Source organism: Lissotriton helveticus, chromosome 3_1 (assembly GCF_964261635.1).
Source record: "Lissotriton helveticus chromosome 3_1, aLisHel1.1, whole genome shotgun sequence".
In the NCBI taxonomy this organism is placed as follows: Eukaryota; Metazoa; Chordata; class Amphibia; order Caudata; family Salamandridae; genus Lissotriton; species Lissotriton helveticus.
Genome location: NC_136061.1, coordinates 1862428328 through 1862453970, shown reverse-complemented (window position 1 = coordinate 1862453970; position 25643 = coordinate 1862428328). Strand labels below are relative to the sequence as shown.

The 25643-nt window shown below is 45.2% G+C and overlaps 1 protein-coding gene across 2 annotated transcripts in view; it reads right to left on the bottom strand.

Annotated features, from left to right (window-relative positions):
* LOC144823913 (interferon regulatory factor 3-like) overlaps positions 1-25643 on the bottom strand; it is a 295117-nt gene that overhangs the window by 53583 nt on the left and 215891 nt on the right. For both annotated transcript variants that reach the window (XM_078682823.1, XM_078682822.1), the window contains exons 6-8: positions 21818-21866; positions 9010-9267; positions 7708-7965 (exon numbers count right to left, since the gene is read on the bottom strand). In XM_078682823.1, the coding sequence (XP_078538949.1) occupies positions 7708-7965; positions 9010-9267; positions 21818-21866 (565 nt within the window). The remainder of the gene's footprint in view (positions 1-7707; positions 7966-9009; positions 9268-21817; positions 21867-25643) is intronic.

Genomic DNA, 25643 nt, shown 5'->3' with positions numbered 1-25643 from the left:
AAACAATGGACAAACACATGTGCTTCCCACCATTACCTCAAGAGCTGCTAACCACTGTGCACATGTGTACACCCAACTTGCACAAATGCACTGGTTTTTAGTAACTTTTGATCGGTTTTGGCTAGAAACACTTTTTGGGTAAAAATCTGCACATAATGGATAATGTGGCAAATCCATAACTGATGTACAAGAAGTGAGTTTGCAAGGCTGGTATGTTTACACTAGAGACGAGATTAGACACTAGACCAGGTAAGCATGCAACAAACCAACTAACACGTAATAACTTAGAGGATGGACTCTGGAGCCATATTGTGAAAGGGGGTGAAGCACACAGAGGGGGGAGGGAGTAACACAAAGCATGGAGGGAGTTTGCAGGGGGGAAGTACGCGGGGAAGAGAGAAACACAGAGCAGACGGAGCATCTTCCTGGGGGAGAAGCACAGAACGGATAGGGGTGCTCGACTAATGTAGTTGTACGCCAAACTTCATCCACATTTGGGCTGTTAATTCCTCCATACAGGGACCTTAAGGGTCAGGCTTAAGTACTGAGCAGCTTCAATTGTTAAATCTTGCAATATGTGCAAATGATGGATCTGCTGCACATGTGATGCCACTTCCTGCCGGAATGTCACTTCCTGCCGTGATGTCACTTCCTGTTGCGATGTCACTTCCTGCAGTGATGTTACTTCCTGCCGTGATGCCAGGTCCTGATGTGATGTCACTTCCTGCTGTGATGTCACTTCCTATGACACCACCTAACTTGGAGAGTCCCCCCACTTCTTTTTTTAGGACTTGTGCCCTGCTTCACATGGTAACATCTATTCCTTAGCATTGATATGATTACATTAAATGTCAATTACCTGCTCCTGGGATTTGAAATCTGGGAGACTGTTAGTGTATGTAAATGTTTTTTCCACTATATAAGAGGCTGATTTACATTTTGGCTGTTAGGTTCTCTTTCCACTAAAGTCAAGGTCCACTCACACGAGTAAGAGGCGACGACGGAGCCTACTCAGCCTCTGTCAACATACGCCTCGAAGGCCCAATTTAGACTGGGAGATCGGATGATTTTTTTTGCAGCTCTTCATCGCCAGGTACAACTTGCAGTGAGTGGCAGTCAAAAACTTAAAAATGAGCACCACGCCATGTGAGAAAATGTCCAGGGCACGGGAGTTATTAGATTTATATTTTTCAAAATCAAACTCCCCCTTTGGGGGATTGTTTTTCGCAAAAATGAAAAAGTTTGAAAAAGTTTAATGAAAGGCTGCCCTTTTTGACAGAATTGTCCATCAAACCTTTAACCCCTTTGCCGCGGCACGAATTCGCCCGCAGCGCGGGGAGGGGTGTGAGCGTGGTGCTCCCTTACTCATGACGGCTCACGGGCAGCGTGTGCTCATGATGGCGTGGAGCCGTCATGACCACGGCCACTCACTAATTGACCCGCACAGGCGGGGAATTAGTGACGCGTGGGCGGAGCGGCAGTTGGATGACGGCTCCATGCCTTCATGAGCCCACACCGCCCGTGGCTCATGACGGCTTGGAGCTGTCATGAACACGGAAGCGGTTAATACACTGACAGAAACCACAGTGCTGAAGGTTCCTGTCATTATTATGAGCTGTCTGCGGGACTCGCGGACAACTAAAGATCTGATGGGCGGAAGACCCTTGGGTTGGCGGAGGCAGTGTCCAACATCATCTTGACGGAGTACCCTCCATCGGCCAAAGCCAAATGCAGCCCCTAAATATTTAGCTCAAAGACAGGTTCACTTTAATTAAAAAAACTGTTATGTCTTTGCAGCACATAGCACATTTTTGTAACTTTAATTATGATGCCATTAAATATTACGCCATTTGATGTGATTTTCTAACAATGGGCCGACTGGCAAGTGCAAAGAATTTTAACCATGAAATTATGGGAAGGATAGAGGTTAATTATTAGGTTATTGTATTGTTGATATACCAGTATGATCATTAAGAAGAATTTACTGAAAGTATGTATGTTAGAGTTGGCATCTTTTGGCGTGTATACCCTGACTTTTTGCTTTCTGACCTTCCGGTTTGGACTCTGTTTTTGCTGGTGTGATGATTCTGCACACTTTCCTCACTGCGGTCCAGTTGTAAAGTGCAAGTGCTCCTGTATAAAATGTGTATGGATTGGTGTTTCCATGATTGGTATATTTGATTTATGTGTCAGTCTCCAGTAAAGTGCACTGCGTGTGCCGGGGCTTATAAATCGAATGCTGTTGTGGGCTGCAGCACTGGATTGTGCCACCCACGTAAACAGCCCATAAAGTGTAACTCTGGCCTGCCACCGCAGAGCCTTGCGCAGCCTGGGGCTGCGGTGCCGACTTGGCACATGCACACACTCGCAAGTCCCTAAATCTTCCCTTTTTCTACATGTGAGTCACCCCTGCGGTAGGCTGAGGTACCCCCCTGGGCAGGGAACAGTGTACGTGAAAGGTAGGACATTCCCGGGTTGTGTGGCATGTCCTGATAGTGAATTACAGCCTACTCCGTTCTTCACTATTGCAAGGCTACCTGTTCTCCGTAGGCCAGAATGGGCAGTTTGGTCATTACATCCTATGATCCTTACTGACTCAGAGAACATGGTAGAAATTCAAGTTTAGTATGCCTGAACTCAGAATGATAAAAGGCATCTTTTAGTGAAGTTGGTTTTAACATTCTGTGTTTGAAAATACCACTTTTAGAAAGCCTGTATTTTTTTACCTTAACATCCAGCCTGCCTCTGCTAGCATGTGTATTGTCTGTCTGGTTTGTGAGTGACAGGGGCTGGGGGAGACAGGGTAATTCAGCTAGGCTGAATAGGCACATCGACACCTAGATGGGTGGGAGGAGTAGCGCCTAGGTCTGAATAGGGCTGAGCTCACCTTCCACAATGCTGGCTCCACCTCCTGTGGTGCATCTGAGGACCCTGGCCTCTACTCCTTATAATTACCCCTGCCCTTAACCCTTAATTTTTTTGTTTTAAATTACATTTCCCCTTACCTTTTTAACTTGTCTCCTCTCCTTCTTCTTGGTTACGTCGGCCGTACGTCGTAAAGAGGAAGCGGAAGTTTAATTCCGTTTCCTCTTTAACGACGCTGATTGCTTGATCTTCGGCACTTCAGGTTAGTTCTTTTTTTGGGGGGGAGCCCTCCCCCAACCCCCCTTTTTTAATCCCACGCTTTTTTAGTTTTTGGGGGGAGACCCCCAAACCCCCTTTTTTTTCCATTTACCACACATACCTTTACTATGTATTTTGTAGTAAAGGTATGCATGGTAAAGCCTCTCGTTGTTACCACGCATGCGTTGTAATGCATGCGCGGTAAAGGTTTTCGTGGAAACAGCCGCGTTGTAGTGGCCGTTTCCCTGTTGAGAGATCTGACGTTGTCACACAGCGGCATAAAAGCAGCCCACTCAAATACGATTTTGTTCCTGTGCTCTCTGATTAAGGTCTTGTGCGCTGAAGGATCACTCACTACCCTCACTCCCATCCTCGATTTTGGCTCTACTGTGCATTGGCACTGAAGTTAAAGTACGGCAGGCACTTGCCCCTCCAGTGCACGCAGTCAGGCTGTGGAGTGATGCAGAATTTTGACACACATTGATACAAAAATGTCCCCGGTGCTATAAGAAAACAAAAAAAAACGATGCTTTGTTAGAAACAAACCTGTACTTGTTTTGCAGGTTATATCAAAAATATTTACCAGTAAGTAATAATTTAACTTTGCTATGGAAGCACGGACGCGCTGCGTGTTTTGTTAACACTGTGCTATTGAGTAAGAAGGTGGCAGGCGGAAACTAGCCTGATGAAGAAATATTTCAGGCCTTGCTCAGGGGTCAATGTCAAAATGTGGTTACTCAGTTTCTGCTATTGCCGGGGGCTGCTGAAAAATAATAGCTGCTCGCGGTGAGACCAGTTTCCTGGCGCAGTGCCTGGCACTGGAGTCATGCCTGGCAGGGTTCAGATGGGCGTCGGCCTTTGTTTTGGGCACAGAGAGGCTGCAGCAACATTTCTGGCCTAGGAATTCACCTAAAATGGCAGAGGTGGGTGGAAGTGGAGGGAGGAGATCGAAGGTATCCGCGTCCTTATTCCCGTGTGCAGCCAGCTCCAAAGTGCAAACTCCATGGGGAGTCACAGTGAGGCTGCAGTTTAACCACTGGCCTGACGCAAAGTAATAGGGCCCCTCTGCAGAATGCGGTGCGGGACCACCTAGACCCCCATCTCTCAGTGAGATGAGATTCCTAGCAGGGCCAGAGTGGGAACCCAAAGCAGCCCTGGCAAATGTTGTCACACCAGCCTCCATAGGTTGCGTACGTAGTGAGCGAGCCCAACCACAAGCAGGATTTGGGGGGGTTCTCCCCACAAGAAAATGTTTGGAAAAATGGTGCATTCTACATCACATTTTTTCAATATACATTTAATTGTGTTCGCTTTTAAAGCATAGTAAACGAAAGGTTTACAGTGCACAATGTTACTTCAATCTTTATTAGGGCCCTTTAATGGTTCCTTTACAATGACCCTCATCTTTTCATAGTCCCTCTCTCATGTATTTCATTTGCTTTATAGCACTTCTCATATCAGATTATCTTGTTGGAGCACTTTACATCAAACAGATATAGAGACAATGAATAACAAATTTGTCAGTGTATAACAATGTTACATAAGACCAAGAGCACTACGAGGTGTAGGCATGTTTTAAGAGTGCCTGGACTGGAAAAGCAAACACTCTGCATTCAAAATGTAACACAGTGGTTAGGGTTACATTTACTAATAAGAATTTATTTCCACCCAAACAAACCCTTTTTAGCAATATTAGGATAATGAAAGACTGAGAAAACCTAACTTTCGAACCTGTACCATGTAGTTTGAATGCAGTTCATAGGTCACTGTGCTAATTACTATTACTATTGTATCATATGAACTGCACAGTATCAAAAGGATCTTTTGTGGTAAAAGCAGTAACCCACAGAGCTATGCACATAAAATACATTTATGTGATCTACGTGGTGCACATTCCTTGCAGCAGGCATATTAACCGTCTGAGCTACCTTATAGATGAGTTAAAACTACCAATAGACAAAACTCCAGCTCACTGCAGCAGGAAGATGTGTCTTCAGAGAAATCTTGAAAAGTTTATTGTTTCTTGATATACAAAGAACTCTGCAGCCACTGCTTTAAAAACACATGGAGGCCAGAAACGAAAGTGAGTGCTGTGTTGTGTTCCTGCTCCGCTGATTTTGTTATTGTGAGCTGACAGTGCAGCACTGTAAAACCGGCCCCCCAGGAACAAAACCACCGGCCTCTCATTAACAAAACCGGCCTCCCACTCTTCCAGCCTTGGTTCATAGAGCTGGGCCTGAATAGGGGTGATGTGAAAGGTGCCCCATGCGCTGCATAGCCCGCCTTACACTCATGGGTTCACCCCAGAGCTCTTGGGGGCATATCAGCAACAACGAGCGATAATTATCGCTAAGCGCACTTAGTGCTAGGATAATTATAGCCAGCTATCGCTTGTTTTTATCGCGGAGATAGCGCGCTATCAGTGACGCTTATCTCCAAAGCGATAAAAACAACCGAGTTAGCTGCCAAATGTGCAATGGGATTCCAGCGATAATCGCACATCGTTTGGCGCTACGGTGCTGATAGGGCAGGGCATACTTAACCATGATATCCACCTTCCATTGGATATCATGGCTAAATCAAACTAAAAGCAGGTGTAAGGAAAGTAGCGATAACAAGCATAGCTGCTTTGCTTAGCGACATTTCTCCAGTTATTTCGGGAAAGGAACGTCCACTTTGCATCTCATTAGAGCTGCAAAGGGAGGCGTAGGGAAAAAGGGTGCTAACATGCGATTATGCATGTTAGCAACCTCTTGGTGATAGGGCGAAAACATTATCACTGCTTTTCTGGCTTTTAAAGCCAAAAAAGCAGAGATAAGGCCCTTGATGAAATGCCCCTTGGTCTTCCCAGGCTGCCCTGATGTAGTTGGTCAGTGAGTCTCTCTTTATGCTGCTATAGCACTGTCCAAAGCAAATACAGTTAACTCAGAATTTGCCCGTGTTAATGCTCGAAGGGATTCGCAGCTAATGAACACTGAGCGCTGATTGATTCTCATCGTTTGAGCTGGGCTCTCTGTAGGTCTTGCACTAACTTAGAGAAATTCCTAGTTAAATGTATAAGCTGTAAAGCGCGCACTCACATAAAACTGGGCTCATAGCTGAGTCCTCTGTCAGTGAATACCTTCATCATGAGGATCATATTTTATGTGATTGTCTTTGAGTAAAGTGCAGACATTTAACTCTGAATTTCTCTGTGGTAGTGCATGAGCTGCAACAGCACCGCGTTGAAAGAGGGATTTTTACTCATTTTATCTGTTTAGTGAGTTTTCAGTACATTGGGGTTTATTTTGTGCCAAAAGATATATAAAAGTTGTATCTGTGAACTTATGACACACAATTAGACTCTGCTAAAAATGACAACACAGTGCACTTTTGCGCATACCCCACTATTGTCCTTTCCCCCAAATCGGCACATAGAGCACTGGAATATGTCACGTGTCCCTTTGCAAGGCATTCGTCATTTTAACTAATTTATTCCAAAATTGAGCATGAAATACACTTTTGATGTAATCTGTTTCAACATTTTTTGGGGGTGAGGCAAACTCCTATCAAAAGAACCTTACTAGAGAAAGGCTCCCTTACTGAAATTCATATTGGGTATTACATCTTGCTTTCAACAGTGCCAGTTGAGGACGTGGTTAGAGCTAATAGAGTAAGTGGATATAGCCAGTGGAGTAAGTGGGTGGAGCCCTGGAAAATTGGTGTGGCCTCCGACAAACATTTGAGCACCTGGACTTCATATTTTACAAATTAAGCACTGCTGTGATCCTTGGCGGTCTAGCAGCGCTCTGAGGCCCCTAATATGCTGGCAGTGCCACCAAGACACCGGCAAGCATATTAGGGATTTCCTCACCGCTACACTTTTCCTGGCAGTGAGCTCACCATGAAAAATGTGACAGTGAGGAAACAGAGGGGTCCCTTTATGGCCACCTGGTACTTCTGTGCCAGGTGATGCACGTGGGGGCACATGGTGTGTCCCCCTGTCTGTGCACCAACAGGCATGGACTGTCAAATCCATGCCTGGCAGGAACTTGCAATGGCGTTTCCATTGTGGGGCCTTACTGAGGCTCACGTATGAGCCTTAACACTGAACCGCCAAGGGCCAGCTGCCGCAGGACCGCCTGACTGGATTCCCATCAGAATTCGGCAGGTGGTCGCATTATGGCTTTGGTGGTGTGGCAGGGAGCGCTGGCGTGGCGGCCCACTGTCACACCGCCAAAGTCATAACAAGGACCTTATTCTGACATGCAGTTCAATGGATGGCATATATTAAGCTATGAACACGGTGTCCATATTTACTAGTATCTTTTATTAATCATTGCTTTCTAGTAGCAAATTTATTTGTGTTGTGAGTCAAGACTACAACTAAAATAAACATAAGAAGACCTTATGGTAAATGGGTGGGATGAAGTCAAGTGCCCTTTCTCTATGGATAGGAGCCACTAGGGTTTCTGTGACACAAGACACTACATTTGAACACAGACTTCGGGAGACACACACACCCGCACCTGCTGGTAATTGATGGTACAATGTAATTGCTGTAAGAGTTTCCCCGTTTGCAGAAAGCAGTCCTGGCTCACTGACCTGTGATCTGCTGCTGGTCCATGACAGCCGTGTGCTGCAGGGGGTTCTGTGCTAAGGCTTCAGTAGGGCTGGTGTAGATGTTCTGGCTAATGCCATATAGTGGTGCCGCTGTATTTGTGCGCCGGTCCTCAGCCAGGTAAAAGCTGGTCTCTTCAGGGATGTTTCTGCTGCAGGCCCACCAGTTCGCCATCTCTCTGTCCTCAGCTGGTTGATGCCATGTGTTGCCACTTGCAGTGCTTCTTGCAGGAGCACCTTGCGCTATAAAACAAAAAGGAGGACCATAAACTACTTTATACAAAGGGGTCTCAGGGAAAAGTTTATAGACCTAGCATGGATATATTCCCCAAAAACATATGAATAAACAAAACAAATATCCACGGGTCTAATAGGCAAGACAGACAAATGAAGCTAACAACTGGATCAATCTGATTCCTTCAACTCAGAAGAAAAAACTTTAAAGAAAAACACTTTAAATGGATGGATTCCCATCAGTCACCAGTGGTGACATGTTTCATCATCTAGGTCTCCTCCTAATGTCACACTAGTGGCACTAAGGGCTACAACCCTTGCATCAAGAAAGGGGAGCTCGCAGATGTTTTCACCTATTGCGAACAGGCGCTATAATTAGATCTCTAGATGTGAATAGTCGATTCTATGGGAATCGTGATTGCAGTGCAGTGATGTATATAAGTGATGTGAATTAAAAATTGACCAATAGAAAGCAAAATAATTTATTCACGCCTCACAGAGATCAACATAGATCGAACATATAAAAACTGTCCCTTTGCACTGTTTTTATATGTTGATCTCTGTGAGGCGTGAATAAATAATTTTGCTTTCCACTGGTCAATTTTCTTGATGCAAGGGTTGTAGCCCTTAGTGCTACTAGTGTGACATTAGGAGGAGACCCAGATGATGAAACATGTCACCACTGGTGACTGATGGGAATCCGTCCATTTAACGTTTTTTCTTTAAAGTTTTTTCTTCTGAGTTGAAGGACACAGATTGATCCAGTTGTTAACTGCTCCTTCTCTGGAACCTGCTCCCATTTCCGAGCACATGGAAAAACCCCTTGTTATTTTTATTATAACCTCTGAAACATTTATTGTCATAAGTATTCGATCTTATTTCTGGTCCATGTCAAGGCAGCAGTCTTACCCAGGTTCACTCTGAAGCTGTGTGCTGTACACATTTCGCTCACTCTATAATATGGAATCTTTGCTCTGGTACGAGATGACAGCTATTCCATGCAGTCTCACTCACATAGCCCTCTCATTCATTCACTCATGCAGGATGACTGACCTGCTTGATGAAGGTGTTCTGCAACAGCCAAGGGGTGTGTCTGGCTCTGCCTCAAGGGCTCTTGCAGAAACGCAGCTGGAGCGCATGTGAGGTCCCCCCGGACAGTGTTTCGCTGTGTCAGAGTGTGGTTGTTGAGTGGAGGTGCCAAGGTGTAGAAACTTGTCTCTTCAGGCTGATTTCCCTTGCTTCTGCTCATCACTGGCACCTTTGGAGCCAATCTTCTTAAGCCCCGGCAGTGTATGTTGAAGATTGTCTCATCTATGGAAATAGAAAGTTCAGCAGAGTTTGTTAGACTTGAATGTTTTTTTCCATTAAGCAATAACATACCTTCATGCCTTCCAAAACTGTCTTTTCTGTTTCTCTGGGGCTGTTATTCACAACTGTGGCCTACATTTGTGCACTCTCTTTTATTTGTAAAATTCTATTTATTTCTTAAAATAAAATGGTTCTTTCTCATGTAAATGCTGTATTACGGTCGGGGCTAAATTTCAAATGAAACCATGCCAATTTATAAACTTTCCATCTGCCTCTGTGAAATACAGCGCGGAAGTTAAAGTTCTATATAATATGCCTGAAGGTAGCTGTAGTTTGGGACCTGGGCATCAGCAAAACTGGACCATGCTTACAATAACCATCAGCTTCGTCATCACCATAAACATCATATTGTGCTTATCCTCACCATTGATCCATCAAGACTCAAGAGGATACAGCATGGAGCCAATACCTCTGGGTGCAAGCCTCTTACTTTCAGTGATTGCTGCCCGACAGGCCAGCCAAGCTATCCTACCTTTTGAATGTGTCAAGGAACTCTGGGGCATATTACCAAGGGGGGCGATGGGCAATTATCGCCGTTTAGCGGCCGTTTTCGGCCGCTAAGTGGCGATAATTCTATCGCCCTATTAGCAAGCTGTCGCTAACTGAGGTTAGCGACAGCTTTTAGGTGATAGCGAGCGGTTTGGGGCCCGCTTTGCATGTCAGCGATGTTTATCACTAATGACATGCAAAGTGGGCGTACCCAACCAGTTAGCGACTGAAAGCAGTCACTAAGGTCGATATCGCCTATTAGCAAGGCAGGCGTAACGTTGGAAATATTTACGCTAAGCGCGAATATCTCCAAATACTAACACCTGCCCAGACCAGTTCTTAGCCATGTTATCCAATGGGAGGTGGATAACATGGCTAAGAGCATTTAGTCGCTAATGCGTGAATATCGCTGTATTCTCAGTGATATTTACACATTTGCCGCTATCGCTGGATATTTCAGCACAATGGAGAAAAACGTTGCTAATAGCATGTTTTCTCCGCTAACATATCCAGCGATAGGCAGCGATAAAAAAATAGTAGCTAAGCCAATTTAGCGATAAATATCGCTACTTGTTGGTAATATGCCCCTCTCTTATTCACACAAGCGTTTTACTGACAAAGATCACATGGATTGTAGTTAATTGGTGACACAAACTAGCAAGAAACCATCTGACTGGTCTTGCCCAACCCCTTTTTCATTGTACTAATTTGCGGCCTGACCCACAACATTTACTGTCTCTAACTGTACCTCACCACTGCACTCTTGCCAGATTACATCGTTTAATTCACAAAACTCTAATTATCAATTCAACTAATACCGCCTTCAAAGAGCGTTTCAATGGTCGCACGATTGTTGTGCTCCATGGGTAGAGCACCCATGGAACACAACAATCTTGCAACCAAGGCTGTGTGGTGCCTTACCCATTTTGACCGACTCCTTCGGTCGGACGGTCTTGGAAATACTCTCCCTATGGTTGGGGATACCAGTGGTTCATCCACTGGCCTACAGCAATCCTTCCATTTCTCCTTTAGAGTCAGTGTGTGGCAACATCTTTGGATGAATACAATAAGCACACTAATCTGCCAGCTGCCTCAGTTAGACGCTGGGGAGACTGTGCACTACCCAGCTGTAACAGAGGAGGTTCTGGCTAAAGGAATCACCTGCTTGCCTCTATTGGTGAGGCCTGTCATTCCACTTCGTCATAGCAAAAAGGAATTACTTCAGAATGGAAGGGGACATTATTTTAACTGACCAGGCCAAGATGGTCGAGCATTTATTAGAACATTGGAATGTTGGGAGCTCAATTGAAGACAATAGAGTGGTCCCTGCTTCTATGGGCCTGTAAAGGCCCGCAGAGCAACATTCCAATGTTTTACAAAGGCCTCTCGGAGCTCGAGAGGATTTAAATCCCCTAGAGCTTCGAGAAGCCTTTGTTTTATTTGTTAGAACATTCTGCCCTCTTGTGGCAGAATGTTCTAATACCCTTATAGCCCTTCGTGGCAGGGCTATACGGGCTGTTTCAGTCCTGCTCCCTTGTTAAAGTCCCTCGCCTTCGGCTCGGGCCTTTAACGCGAGAGCAGGCCTTTGATAGACAATATAGCCCACTACGGCAGGCTATAAGGCTATATTATACACCACATTCATGCTCCCAAATAAGGATGGCACATTCCTCCACTCACTCACGTGTTATCCTGTTTAATCATATAAATGGTGGCAAGGCTCAGTGGTGGATTAGAAATATTTTTGCCACGCTTATTTCCCCAGGCCCTTGATTTTAGTACCACTATTTTTCAAGACTGTTTTAGATTTCCTTTGGACTCCTTGAATTCTGCTGGTCCTCCGGATCCTCTATTGTTAGAATAGTCTAGTATTAGGTTCTCTAGCATTTCTTAAACCTACTAAAACAGAACCAACTGTGTTCAGATTTTTCTGAATGTAACACCTGCATGCCTTCTATGTGATGCAGTTTTGGGTTTATGTCAGCATGATTTCTAAGTTATAACTTCACATCGTAAGAATGTGCCTGGGTGGGATTAAAAGTCAGCGTGCCTGTGTGGGATTAAAAGTGGACATACCATGGCAGCTGTGTACTTACTGTTTGGGTTCGATGAAAGTTACTGTTACCTAATCAAAGCAATGAAGGTCTGGAAAATGATTGGGAGCCAGTGTTAGTTGAGTGCAAAATCTCCATACCTATAATATAGCCTTATAGCCCGCCAGAGCGGGATATACCGGCTATTAGAACATTGGAATGTTGGGAGCTCCATTGAAAACAATGGGGTGCTCTGGGCTTATAATGGCTGGTATAAGCCTGGAGCTCCAACATTCCAATGTTTCTTTGTTCACAGCTCTGGTTGTTAACAAAGGGTTCAGGGAGCCTGAGGAGATTCCAATCCCCTCACGCTCCCAAAAGCCTTTGTTTTTTTTGTTAGAAAATTCTGTCCTCTAGTGACAGAATGTTCTAATAGCCTTATAGCCCTCTGTAGATGGGCTATACCGCTATTAAAGTCCCTCTCCCTTGTTAAAGGCACTCGCCTTCGGCGCGGGGCCTTTAACGCTGGAGAGGGCCTTTAATAGCCGGTATAGCCCTCTACGGCGGGCTATAAGGCTATATTAAAGGCCCGCTCCAGAGTTCGACTTGGGCCTTTAACAAGGGAGTGAACTTTAATATAGCCTTATAGCCCGCCGTAGAGGGCTATACCGGCTATTAAAGGCCCCGAGCCGAAGGCGAGGGCCTTTAACAAGTGAGAGGGACTTTAATAGCTGTGTAGCCCATCTACGAAGGGCTATAAGGCTATTAGAACATTCTGTCACTAGAGGACAGAATGTTCTAACAAAAAAACAAAGCCTTTTGGGAGCGTGAGGGGATTGGAATACCCTCAGGCTCCCTGAACCCTTTCTTCACAACCAGAGCTGTGAACAAAGAAACATTGGAATGTTGGAGCTCCAGGCTTATACCAGCCATTATAAGCCCAGAGCTCTCCATTGTTTTCAATGGAGCTCCCAACATTCCAATGTTCTAATAGCCGGTATAGCCCAGCAGCGAAGGGCTAAAAGGCTATTGGAACATTCTGCCACTAGAGGGCAGAGTATTCTAACAAATGAAACCAAGGCTTCAGGTAGCGCAATGGGATTGTAATCCCCTCAGGCTCCCTGAAGCCTTTGTTTACAGCCACATTGGAATGTTGGAGCTCTGGTCTTATACCAGCCATTATAAGCCCAGAGCTACTCCATTGTTTTCAATGGAGCTCCCAACATTACAATATTCTAGTATAGCCTTAAAGCCCGCCTTGCTCATTGCACCATCAGGATTCAAGCAAGCCGGGCCGAAGAAGGCTGTGATGCCAGAAACCGGTCCCCGGAAGCTTGTTTCCTTCCCAGTATAAGAATTGGCTTGGTAGTTTGCTTTGCCCTGTTCTCATCATGCACTGGGACAGGAACAGACTAATTTGCATATAGCCAGGTTCTGAGCTGGGATGGTGCATTGAGCTAAAAAACGGTGATGGATTAAAACCATGATCTCTTGACTTGGTAAGAGTATTCTGCATCATTCAGAAACTCTGTCCATCACCACCCCCCTTTTCCAAAATCGGTTTTATCCACACTATGTGTGGGAGGGTATACTCAGACGTGAGTCCCTTGCTCATTGCACCATCAGGATTCAAGCAAGCCGGGCCGAAGAAGGCTGTGATGCCAGAAACCGGTCCCCGGAAGCTTGTTTCCTTCCCAGTATAAGAATTGGCTTGGTAGTTTGGTTTGCCCTGTTCCCATCATGCACTGGGACAGGAACAGACTAATTTGCATATAGCCAGGTTCTGAGCTGGGATGGTGCATTGAGCTAAAAAACGGTGATGGATTAAAACCATGATCTCTTGACTTGGTAAGAGTATTCTGCATCATTCAGAAACTCTGTCCATCACCACCCCCCTTTTCCAAAATCGGAGCTCTGGTCTTATACCAGCCATTATAAGCCCAGAGCTACTCCATTGTTTTCAATGGAGCTCCCAACATTACAATATTCTAGTATAGCCTTAAAGCCCGCCGTAGCGGGCTATACCGGCTGTTAAAGGCCCGCTCCAGCGTTAAAGGCCTGAGCCGAAGGCGAGGGACTTTAACAAGGGAGCGGAACTTTAATAGCCAGTATAGCCCAGCTACGGCGGGCTATAAGGCTATTAGAACCTTCTGCCACTAGAGGGCAGAATGTTACAACAAATAGTACAAAAGTAGTGACCCTTGCTTGGCTGTGGTTAACTGCATGCATTCCTGGTACTGTCTACTGTGTCCAGTGTCTACTCTGCACACGCCCGCCTGCATCAGGGGACGGATTCCAACTGAGGAGATGCCGACTCCTTACTTATCGATTGTATTATGAGGAAACCAGGGGCAAATGAACCGACGTCTGCACCCGGGACTGGGGGATCCATGCTGGTTGCGGACGAAGAAGCCATATTGAAGCTGACCTGACAGACTACAGCTGTAGTCCAGTACCACTCTGTAAGGAATCAGAATTTCGTCTTAAGATAAAGTTTGTGGGAGAAGCTGGAAGAAATTGTTGAGGGTCTTCTCGATACTGAATTTCAGATGGAGCACTTTTAAGTCAGGACACAAAATCCAGCCATAGGACCAACCACAAGAGACCCCCGCACTCCTGTTGAACAGCATACACCTCCCGCTCAGAGTGCTTCAAAAAAAGACGATAAGCTCTCCTGTAGTCATGTATTCATGAGTAGAAGTTCTTTGTGACGGACTGCTGCTGCCAGGTCCTTGTGAGAAGCCCTCACGCTTCCTTTGGAATCTCTTCTTGGCTGTGCAACCTGCCCACCCGCCTCCCGCTGCCCGACCCCTGTGACATCTTGGGGTGAGGCCGCCAAGCGGAGCGCGGTGCTGGGGAGCGGTAAAAACTACACTGCCCACCATCCTTTGCGGCGCAACCTGCGTCATTCGCGCGCCAGGAGGCGTTTAAATTCACAGGCACCCCGGTCGAGAGGGGGAAGTTCTTTGTGACGGACTGCTGCTGCCAGGTCCTTGTGAGAAGCCCTCACGCTTCCTTTGGAATCTCTTCTTGGCTGTGCAACCTGCCCACCTGCCTCCCGCTGCCCGACCCCTGTGACATCTTGGGGTGAGGCCGCCAAGCGGAGCGCGGTGCTGGGGAGCGGGAAAAACTACACTGCCCACCATCCTTTGCGGCGCAACCTGCGTCATTCGCGCGCCAGGAGGCGTTTAAATTCACAGGCACCCCGGTCGAGAGGGGGAAGTTCTTTGTGACGGACTGCTGCTGCCAGGTCCTTGTGAGAAGCCCTCACGCTTCCTTTGGAATCTCTTCTTGGCTGTGCAACCTGCCCACCCGCCTCCCGCTGCCCGACCCCTGTGACATCTTGGGGTGAGGCCGCCAAGCGGAGCGCGGTGCTGGGGAGCGGTAAAAACTACACTGCCCACCATCCTTTGCGGCGCAACCTGCGTCATTCGCGCGCCAGGAGGCGTTTAAATTCACAGGCACCCCCGTCTCGCGGGACGCCGGGCGAAGCCCGGGCCAAGGGCGGGCCCGTTTCAGCCCGTTCCAGACTGTGAGAGACTGGACTGGGCCACGGTATTTGTGTTTTTTTCTCACTTGACTCTTTGCTCTGTACTCTCTTCTTGCTAAAAATTGCGGTAAACTACACTTCCACCTTTGCTTACTGCGAGCTCAGTTTCTTTGTTCCTTTAATACTGCCGAGTCTTAATCGCATAGCGCTTGACCATGAATAGAGCTACCAGGAAGAGAAAGACAGAAAAAACCACTGATAAAATCACCGATATAACTGGTCCCATCGATTTATTCTTAAACAAGACCAATGCAGTTATCGATAATACCATTCAACTGATAGAACGAAGGGTGTCACATGAACTGGAGGCTGCTAGAAGAAGATCCTCCATGGGTCCCCTTGCCTCAGCACAAACTCCAATCCTAAAGGGGCCGATCATTCCCTTGTTAAATCAAGCTAGTGCACTAGTTCACACAGTTCCAAACACTGTGGACTTGTCCGCAACACAATTGTCATCAGGGTCTGATTCGCTGGATGATTTAGAAAAAACACCGGATTTACAACTCTCACACAACAAAGACACAGCTGCGGAACCTAATCCAACGGGTGAAAGGGAGGGCGCCATACCCAAGAGGCCAAGTAGTGGGTTGGTCATACAGGAGACTGCATCTGCTCCATCAATTACTCTTTATCCTTGCAACCCGAATAAGAATAGCCATACTATTGTAGTTCCGCAAATCCATCTTTCCACCGATAGAGTGGTTCTTAACACGTTTTCACAGAACATTGAACCACCGGGGAACCTAGATGCAATAGGCGCTGTAGGTGGAATACATAAACCTTGCACCACATGTGTCTCACTGCATGATTTTCTCACAAACAGTTTGGGGGAATTGTTAAAATACCATCTGCAACCCTTGGAAAAAAGCATTAGGATTATTGAAAAACAACTTGCAAAACTAAATACCCCCGTATTTACTCAGAAGTCACTGGGCACCTTAGATATGGGGGAGGGGAAACCTAAAGAGCCAAGTAAAACGGCTCAACCGCCCACTTTATCAGCAACGTGTCCAAAGCCCCTGGCACAAGATAGAGAAGTAAACTCCAAGACTAATAAGAGTGCCAGTTCAAACTCACAAAATACACCTAAACCCCCGACTGTAGAGGGAAAGGGCCAATCCGATACCATTAGCGGTAATCTGCAACCCACCCCGGCCCTTGTGGCCCTAAATACCCAGTTAGCTAATTTTAAGGAGACCTTACATTCATCACAAAAAACCCAGCCTCCCCAACCCCAGGGAAAAGAGAGAAAGGGTACTAGGTTTAGGCGCCCGTTCCATCTGCCACCTGAGGCTACCCCTTACACTGTGGTCCTAACAGGGGTGCCAGAATTGACAGATGGTTCGGACGAGCCCCCGTGGTCATTGAGGAACAAAGTTCTGCAATGGCTAAGTCAAAATAGACCTCTCCAGTCATCACATCACAGCAGAATAAATTCTGTGAGAAGAGTGTACTGGATTGGGGATACGAAAAAAAGCCTACAGGGGGACTGTGTGATAGTCAACTGTGACGATCCTGCCTTGGCTGACTATATTTCTTCCTGGCCAGCGCTCGAAAAAAGGGGGGGGATTGACGTACAGCGCCTTTCTTTCTTCTATCCCCCTTTAAATATCCCCAATTACGCTGTTACAACTGGCTGGGATGAAGTGCAAGACTGGCCTTGGACGCAGGTGGGACATTCCAACAGAAACAGGAACAGTAATAATTACTGGACCAGAGGCTGGGATTCTCGCCCCTGGTACCATAGCAGAGGAAACCCAAATCCTGATTTCTGGAGGGGGGTTCCCACAAGGAACAGATACGACTGCTTAGATATGGTCGATTGACCAACAAAGGTCATTCCCGGGGCATCAGTAACCTCAACCCCCTCAATTAAGACCCATGATGTCCTTACCCAGGTAGAATGTATTAATCCCGTGGCGCTAGAGAGTTCACAAGATCATGCTACGGGGGGTGGAAACCTGTCAGGCTTACACCTAACTGATCAACATAGCATGCCATCAAATGAGCGTGGACTTGGGACCACAGCTGAAACTACCTGCATGTATGCACACCAATGTATAGCAGATAATATTCCAACTCATAATGAGTTTGGAATTCTGCCCGTGGGTACTGTCCCAGTAACCAGTCAGGAAGATTCGAGCCCACGTAACGAGGAAAAAAGCTTGCTAAAAATAACATCCTGGAATATTGCCGGGCTGGCTAAAAAAGCGAGGGACCCGCTATTCCTAGCTTTCATGGAAAGGCAGGACATAATCTGCCTGCAGGAGTGCTGGGATTTAAATGAGACCCATATTGAGGGTTTTAGTACATTCTACGTCCCTTCGATGCAGGGCACCCGAGGTAGAGGCTCGAGGGGTCTGTGCATTTTTACCTCTAACCTCTGTAATATAGAAAAGTGTACTTATGAGGTTAGTGAATCGAAGGCAGGGGTAGGGAGCCTACTACAAGGTCTGTTTATCAAATTAAATGGGCGTTCTTTCTTCCTGATAAATATTTATAATAACGCGCCAAAAGTGGAGGTTAAAACCTTTATAGCGGAGTTGGACTCACTGCTAAAGAGAGGTGGGCAGGGGGCAGACTGCCTTCTCATAGCTGGGGATTTTAATTGCCATCTATGCCCCTATAGTCAAACAAAAAATTGTGGCATCTTTGACTTAAGGGGAGACCCGACTACGCACTTCGAACACTCCATAGTGGGGAACCTCCTAAATCAGCTCATGCATGATTGGGATTTGGCCTTTGCCAACGAACTTTGTGAGCCATCTGTGGCATTTCAGACTACCTACTTTGGCCGTGGGGCAGGCACTGTAATCGGCTTTATTTTAGTCGCGAACAGGAATCAGGGCTGGGTGGTGGGTTTTGATACGGAGGATCTTGCAATAAGCGATCATTTTCCTATCAGCACTTCCCTCAGTCTAGGGAAACTGGGAATCCTAAAACCAAGCACGATGAATATACTTCATGGTCGCTCAGTGGCGCTGGCCAGGAAAAACGGCTACGCCATAAAATGGGCAAAAATTGATCCCACAAACTTCCTGAAAGACTTGGTTCAGAAAGAAATGAGCCAGTTTGCAATTTGCTTAGAATCAAGCACCAACCCCGAGCAAATAATACAGGCGTATGACGCAATTACCGCCACAATAAACGCCAAGTTATTTAAAAAACTAAAGTCAGGGGAGGCAAAAAGACTACATGGCTGGTTCAACCGAGCATGCACTATAGCACATAAAGCCCTTGTGCAGGCCTTAAAGACAGTCCCAAGAGATAGCGGCCGAGTTAAGGAGGCTAGGCAAGCATATAAGCAGACCCTAAGAACTAGACAGTTAGACCTTAAAAACGCAGCCTGGGAAGCCCTGATCAAGGCAAGTGCCCTAAGGGATAACACGATGTTCTGGAAAGAAATCAATGCCCCCTTCTTCTCAGACAGGAAGGAAGACTCCTTGGAAATAGGTATTCCAGAAGATACCTGGGTTAACTATTTCACCGCCCTCTACAAGAAAGAATCACTTGCATCGTTTGAACAAGATGACCCGGAGGCGGGGTGTGAGGTTCATTCACTGCTTCATAGTAATTTCCCACTAAATGTAATATTTACCCCCGCAGATGTGGAACAAGCGATCTGCCAGAGCGCTAGCCTAAAGGCCCCTGGGCCTGATGGAGTTCCCATTGATCTATTTAAGGGGAATGTGGATCTGTGGGCCCCCCTACTTGCAAATGTCATGAACGCTTACACTAACTTAGGTTTCCCCAACACATGGCATGAAGCAATAGTCATCCCAATATTTAAAAAAGGGGATAGACAAGACCCAAAATGCTACCGTCCCATCTCCCTGCTAGACAACCTAATGAAAGTAGCAGGGAGGGTTCTCTTAACTAAATTACAAGCCTGGTCCGAGAGTAAGGGGATACTCTCAAAATTCCAATATGGATTCAAGTCCGGCCTGGGAACCGTAGAGCAGGGTCTAAATCTGTCCCTCATAATGAATAAATATATTGGAGCAAAAAAGGGAATCTTTTCCTAACATTCATCGATTTAACCTCGGCGTTTGACTGCTTAGATCATGGAATGTTGTGGAAAACCCTGGCCACAATGGGGATAGATAAAAACATTTTAAGTTTTATCCAGGAGCTGTATAGAGATGCAGGCGCCACGGTGAGATTTGGCAAAAATGCCGAGCAAACCAGAAAATTCCCCATAGCGAAGGGTGTTCGCCAAGGCTGCATACTTGCGCCATTTCTATTCAACTTATATATTAACGAGGTAGCAGTATCGTTAATTGCTCTGGAGGTGGACTACCCCAAGATAAATGGTCTCTCAGTCCCACTATTGCTATATGCCGATGATGCGGTGATCATGGCCCGCACTCAGCGGGGACTTCAAAAGGCGCTAATGGGTTTTGCAACCTTCATGAGCTCTAGGGGCCTAAAAATAAATGTGGGGAAAACCTTTACGATGTCCTGTACAACCAGTAAAAAAGTTCCTGACTGCAAAACCTTTGTTAATGAGTCAAAGATAGCTATGTCTAAAACGTTTTCCTATTTGGGCATCATTTTTAATAATAGGGGGACATGGTCCTCAGCGATCACCTCTCGGAATTTGGCCTTTGCACGCTCGATAGGGGCAGTTAAACAATTTGCTAAAAAACTTGGCGGGAAACCGGTAGACACACTACTTAAGATCTATGCAGCAAAATGTGTGTCTACAGCGGTTTATGGAGCGGGGATCTGGGGACTTGCGGATATCTCACAAATACAAAGGGTGGAAAATGCTTTTTTGAGATATCTTTTAGCAGTCCCGCGCTCCACATCCACCACCATATGCCACAATGAACTTGATAGACCCCATATCAGTGATTTGATAAAGATAGCGCCAGTTATGTTATGGTTTAAGATTTGGACATGTGAGGATACGACTTTTAATAGGGAAGTAATTCATGATTGCCTGAGTCAAGCCGAGGGCTCCAAGCAGCCGTGGTTGGCATATATGAAGAAATTTTTGAATTCTATCAACCAACCTGAGTTATTTTCAAACCCAACATCATGTGCCCTAATCTCAAAAAAATCATTACAAAAGTCATGCCTTGATTTACTGGAGGAGAGGAGATATTATCTGGATGGGCACAAGTCTACTATCGTTGCCCATCGGCAGATCCTCCACGATCATGGCCTGCATCCTTATTTGGCGCCAAATTTTTCATGCTACCACAGAATGCTCTTAGCACGAATGAGGATGGAATCTTTCTTTAGGTTAATAACGTTCCCTGCGCCAAATGATTGGTCCGGGAAACTGATAAAATGTCCGTGTGATGGAGTAGCCATCCAGTCTAATATACACTGTATCCTCTTCTGTCAGTATTACCAGTGGGGGAGGAAAAAATACCTGTTACCGCTGTTAAAGTCATGGGGTTTGAGAAGTTGTAAATCTGCCCTTCACAGATTGTATTTGCTCCAAGATGAGCTTACCATTGTAGTGATGATAACATTTTTGTCGTTTATTATAAAATGTAGAGGAACCATGAGAAATGATTAGGAGTATGAGGGTTTGTTTGAGTATTATTTTGTACCTAATAACATCATATAATACACAAATATGTTTATATTTACCTCAACTGTTCCATCAACATAATGAATCTACCTTCCTATCAAATGAATTTTATGCAAAGTTTTTAAATGGTTTTTATGATTAGATTAATTGATAAGTGTAATGAATTGCATATTTGTGTAGTGTCCTTTTTAAATCACCAAGTTTTATTGTTGTGTTTGATTGTATTTTGTATTTATGCCCGCTTTTATGGTGTTTGTCAAATGCCGAATAAAGCTATCTTTGAATCTTGAATCTTGAATCTTGAATCTACAACAAATAAAACAAAGTCCTCTCAGAGTTTAAGGGGTTTAAATTCCCTTGGGCACCTAGAGGCATTTGAAAAAAACATTGGAATGTTGCTTTGCGGGCCTTTAAAGGCCAGTAAAAGCATGGGGTACTCCATTGTCTACAATGGAGGTCCAAACATTCCAGTGTTCTAATATCTTAAAATAGTTATTTTTGCATTGTCGGTGACTTGTTATTTATTAGTGAAGCAATATTTGAAATAATGATGGTTAATGTGCCTGTGCCACTGCAGCACAATTTGTGCAGGGTGTAAATAAACTGACTTTGATAGTTGGAAAACGTTTTTGATAATTTCCCACATGCGACTGTCCCCAATTCCTAGCACGTGTTTCAGTATATGACGCTCTCAGCAAGATTTCCCAAAAATTAGGTGTTGACCCATGTTCTTAATAGTGGAGTTTTTTTCTTCTAAATATTCGATATTGTATTCAACTGTTGCCTTTTATCAAGAAACCGGAGCAGGATTATGGCGGCGCTGAACAATGTGTATACTAGAAAAAGAAAGTACAGTATTCGCATGGTCCTTACCTGGTAGAGGGTCCATGAGGTTCATAGAATTGACATCCTCAATCAAATCCTGCAGAGAATTTACAAACAGGGATATAACTACCAAGCAGCAGCTGTGTTGTTTTACAAGTCAAGCATATATATTTATTAAAGATGAGGGAATTGGGGAGCAGATAAAAGGAAATATTTAAAAATAGACGGGAATTTAATTCCTCTAACTTTCAAAGAAGTAAAGGAAGTGTTAAGTGGGAGAAATCAATAACAAAGTAATTTTAGCTTAAACAGTTGGGAGTCTCCCACCTAAAATGAGCATGTCAGTGTGCTTGATTTAATAGAGCAGGCTCTAATGTCTGGGGCAGGGCTTGGAAACACCACTTGTGGGCAAAAAGCACTCCTGGTTTCAAATCTAAAAATCATAGTGGTAACATGGTATTTACACGAACATTTCTTAAAAGCACTCCTAAAAAGTAACAGTAAACTTTGCAAGACTGCTATACAGAAATATTGATTTTAAAATGCCCCCTTCAAGCACTTTCTTTTCCCTACTTCCATTGATCAGTTTGTCTTTACCTGCCAGGAGGCACAGTTCGATTGTTCCTAAGTAATGAGGCCTCTGCTGCCAAAAGCATTTTGACAGCCAGGAAATATCCGAAGCACTGCTCTCCTTGATAGTCTCTCTGCCACATGCCAGTAGTGGCGGCACTTCCTCTAAGGCGGAGGAGCGTCGGCTCACTCCTTTCTTTGCAATGAAATAAAGGAAAAATAAATTGATAATAACTGGACATTATTATAATTTTATTTGTTCCTGCTGCAGCAGCTTTGCAGGGCTTGGTGGGGCTGCTATGGTGACAGGAGCAGGGGGAGTGGTAAGCACACTTTGTAGGTGCGCATGAATGTTTGGCTAGACATCTCGGGCTGGCCAAACATTCATGCGCACTTTGCATATTCTCCACCCAGGCTGCATGTTAGCCAGGGTGGAGGACATGCCTAGGCTCCCACAGCCTGTGGGTGCTCAGACCAATCAAAACATTGTATTGCAGTGTTGTGATAGCTATGGGGAGCCTGGGTGTGCTTCCTGTTCCAGGCCGGAGCGAGGGACTACGGAGGAGAGACGTTGTGAGGAAGCAGCAAGAAGGAAAGTTTTTTTATTTCTTTTTTCTATACACGCTTACCCTTGTCTCCTCCCCACCCCCCGCGCACGCGCACCCCCACCCCACCACCCCCAAACTGTGCTGGCCGCCACTGATGCCACTTCTTTTATTGGTGAGCTGCAATGTTACCAGTCCTACACAGAGAGGTATGAGACAGAAGCTCTGAATATGTACAGTCGCCATAGAAAAGCTGGTGCAGTACCAGTCTGCGTAACAGAGCTATAATTCGAAATGGGATGAAGACGACTCACAAATACTCTTTGGTGTAGCTGGTATATGATTATTTCAAGTCGAGCAGGCGAAGGTCCCCAAATATGGTGGTCTGTAGACTACCAGGCAGCGGGGTATATCCTTACAAGGTCTAAATAAAGCCCTTTATCTTATTATTCTGAAAAACAAATCCATTTGAACAAAAGGAAAGCAGGGATTCGGCTTCTCATTGAACTCAATGCGTGACGACTTGTTTAATTGATGTTGTCAACCACAATGGGAAGAAGCGATATGATACTAATTGCAGGATATTTTAATACTCGATATGAACCTTAGATGAGTACAAGGTGTTGTTGTCAATTGAGAAAGATATACATTGGCAGGGAGGGAGTGGGGGTAAGAATAATCCATTTGAGGAAGTCGTGTGGGATCGCCAATTAAAACTTATATTGTTAGAAAGGGCTTCAGATCTTGTAAAGGGAGTCAGTGTCGTTACCCTATAAGATGTGTAAATTATTTAAGCATTAACAAAAAAGTAATTAAGTCAAAACATAATACAATTAAAATACCAAACTGAATTAGAAAAATAGAGACATTTTACTAAATAAAATTACACAGAAATGACAAAAATCCAGTTAGAGGAACCAGCAATATATATTTTTTTTATTTGTAGGGGAAAATAGCGGCCAAAGTGCAGTCAACTGGTGGCAGTAGACCGGGACTTAGGTGTGATTTGAGGGGGACCCTGATGGAGCACGGTTGGAATCAGAAATCAGGTTCAAGCCAGATGAAGGTTTTACCTTGGTGTCATGTCGAAGGGCCACAAACCACTCAGACACGATGGTATGTTGCAAGAGCTCTTTATTACATCTTTCTTCTTTGCACTCTGCCTACAATCTGCCCACTTCCTTTCTTCGCTCCTCCTGTTCCGCCCCTCCTTCCTGCATTCCCAAGTAGCCGGGCAGGTTCTAGGGCCTGACTACGAGTTTGGTGGTAAGGGAACCACCATCGCAATGGCGTTGGATACCCAGCTTCCTGGTGCCTAGTTGGCGGTCTGCCTGCCATATTAAGACGGCACTTTGAAGGGGAAAAAAACACCAGAGTACCGCTGCCACTGCCAGCCATTCACCGACTGCCTCAAATGTGGCATGGGGAAAGCAGCTGTCAGAGTGTTGTAAAGACAAGTTCACTGCCATCAAAATTATGAGCTGGCTTTCCGTCAAGCCAACCATGCCAGGAAGACTGCCTGTTTCAAGTTGGCGGAATCAAAGGAATTGAGGTGCATACTCACCCATTTACTTTTGTTTCCTTCAGTCTTCCACATGGATCCCTCCAGGTCCCACTGTCACAGCAGCATCTGGACCCCGAAGAAAACTACCCTGTTGGTGCCGAAATCCAGGTAAGTCTCTTTTGCAATTTTACCCATTGACTGAACTAGGCACATATGACTCAGAGTCCAGCAATGGAAAAGAACTGGTAGTAGGTATTTTTTCACATGTGTCATGCATATGTGTACATTTAACATGTGTGTAGTCAAAATATACACACCTCCATCGACACACATGAAAAAATATTTCCCGCCGTCAAAAACACCACAGCTGGCCTAGCGGTGATATCGTAATATGGCGGGGGGAGACTGCTGCAGCAGCGGTATGGTGGTAAGACAGCCAAACACATAATCAGTCCTTTAGTCTCAAAAATTGAAGTCCAAGATCTTCAGTACGGCAAAATAGCCAGTTGTAGACAAAGAGGGCTCCAAAAGGTCAGATACCCATTGGTCACGGTCCAGGTAAAGCTTCTGGTTTTGGCAGGAAAAGCTTAGAGCTGGAGACAATTGAATTTTGTGTCTAAGGAAGTCCTCTGGCTGGCCGGATACTTTTGGTGCCTTCGCCTGGTCAAGATTTAAACATTCACACTTAGTAATTTTTTCAGAGCCCACATTCGTTTAGCAGTACAAAGCTGCAGGCTGTAGCTGAAGAGATCTCTAAGAGGCCTGATATCTTCTCTGCTAGGTCCTCCAAAATTGCGAACGGGCGGAACAAGCAATTCTGTGTGTTCACTGAACTTTTGAGTGCTCGTGGAAATTTTTTACGGTTTCACAGAGCTTTGCGTAGCATGACTACGCAAATTCCACCCACCCCTACTCAAAACATAGAATTGTAAAATCAATAACAGTGTCCTTACATAATTAACCCACAAATATCTTTTAGAAGCACTAGCCTATCCATAAATCTACTTTTGCACTGTCCTGTCCGACACTGGATGCCGGCTCTCATTTTAAAAACACTCAAACTATAACTCAGTTGGATATCTCCCAAAATTTCCATGGCCTAATCAACAAATGAAATGCAATTGAAACCTCAGCTAGTTGCCTATGAATTTATTAGCCCTGCTCTGACTAAGACAACAAAAATCAAAAGGAATTTGAAGACATGTAGTTACCAGCATAACACAGCAGAAGACGTAAGATGACTCTTGGTTTATCA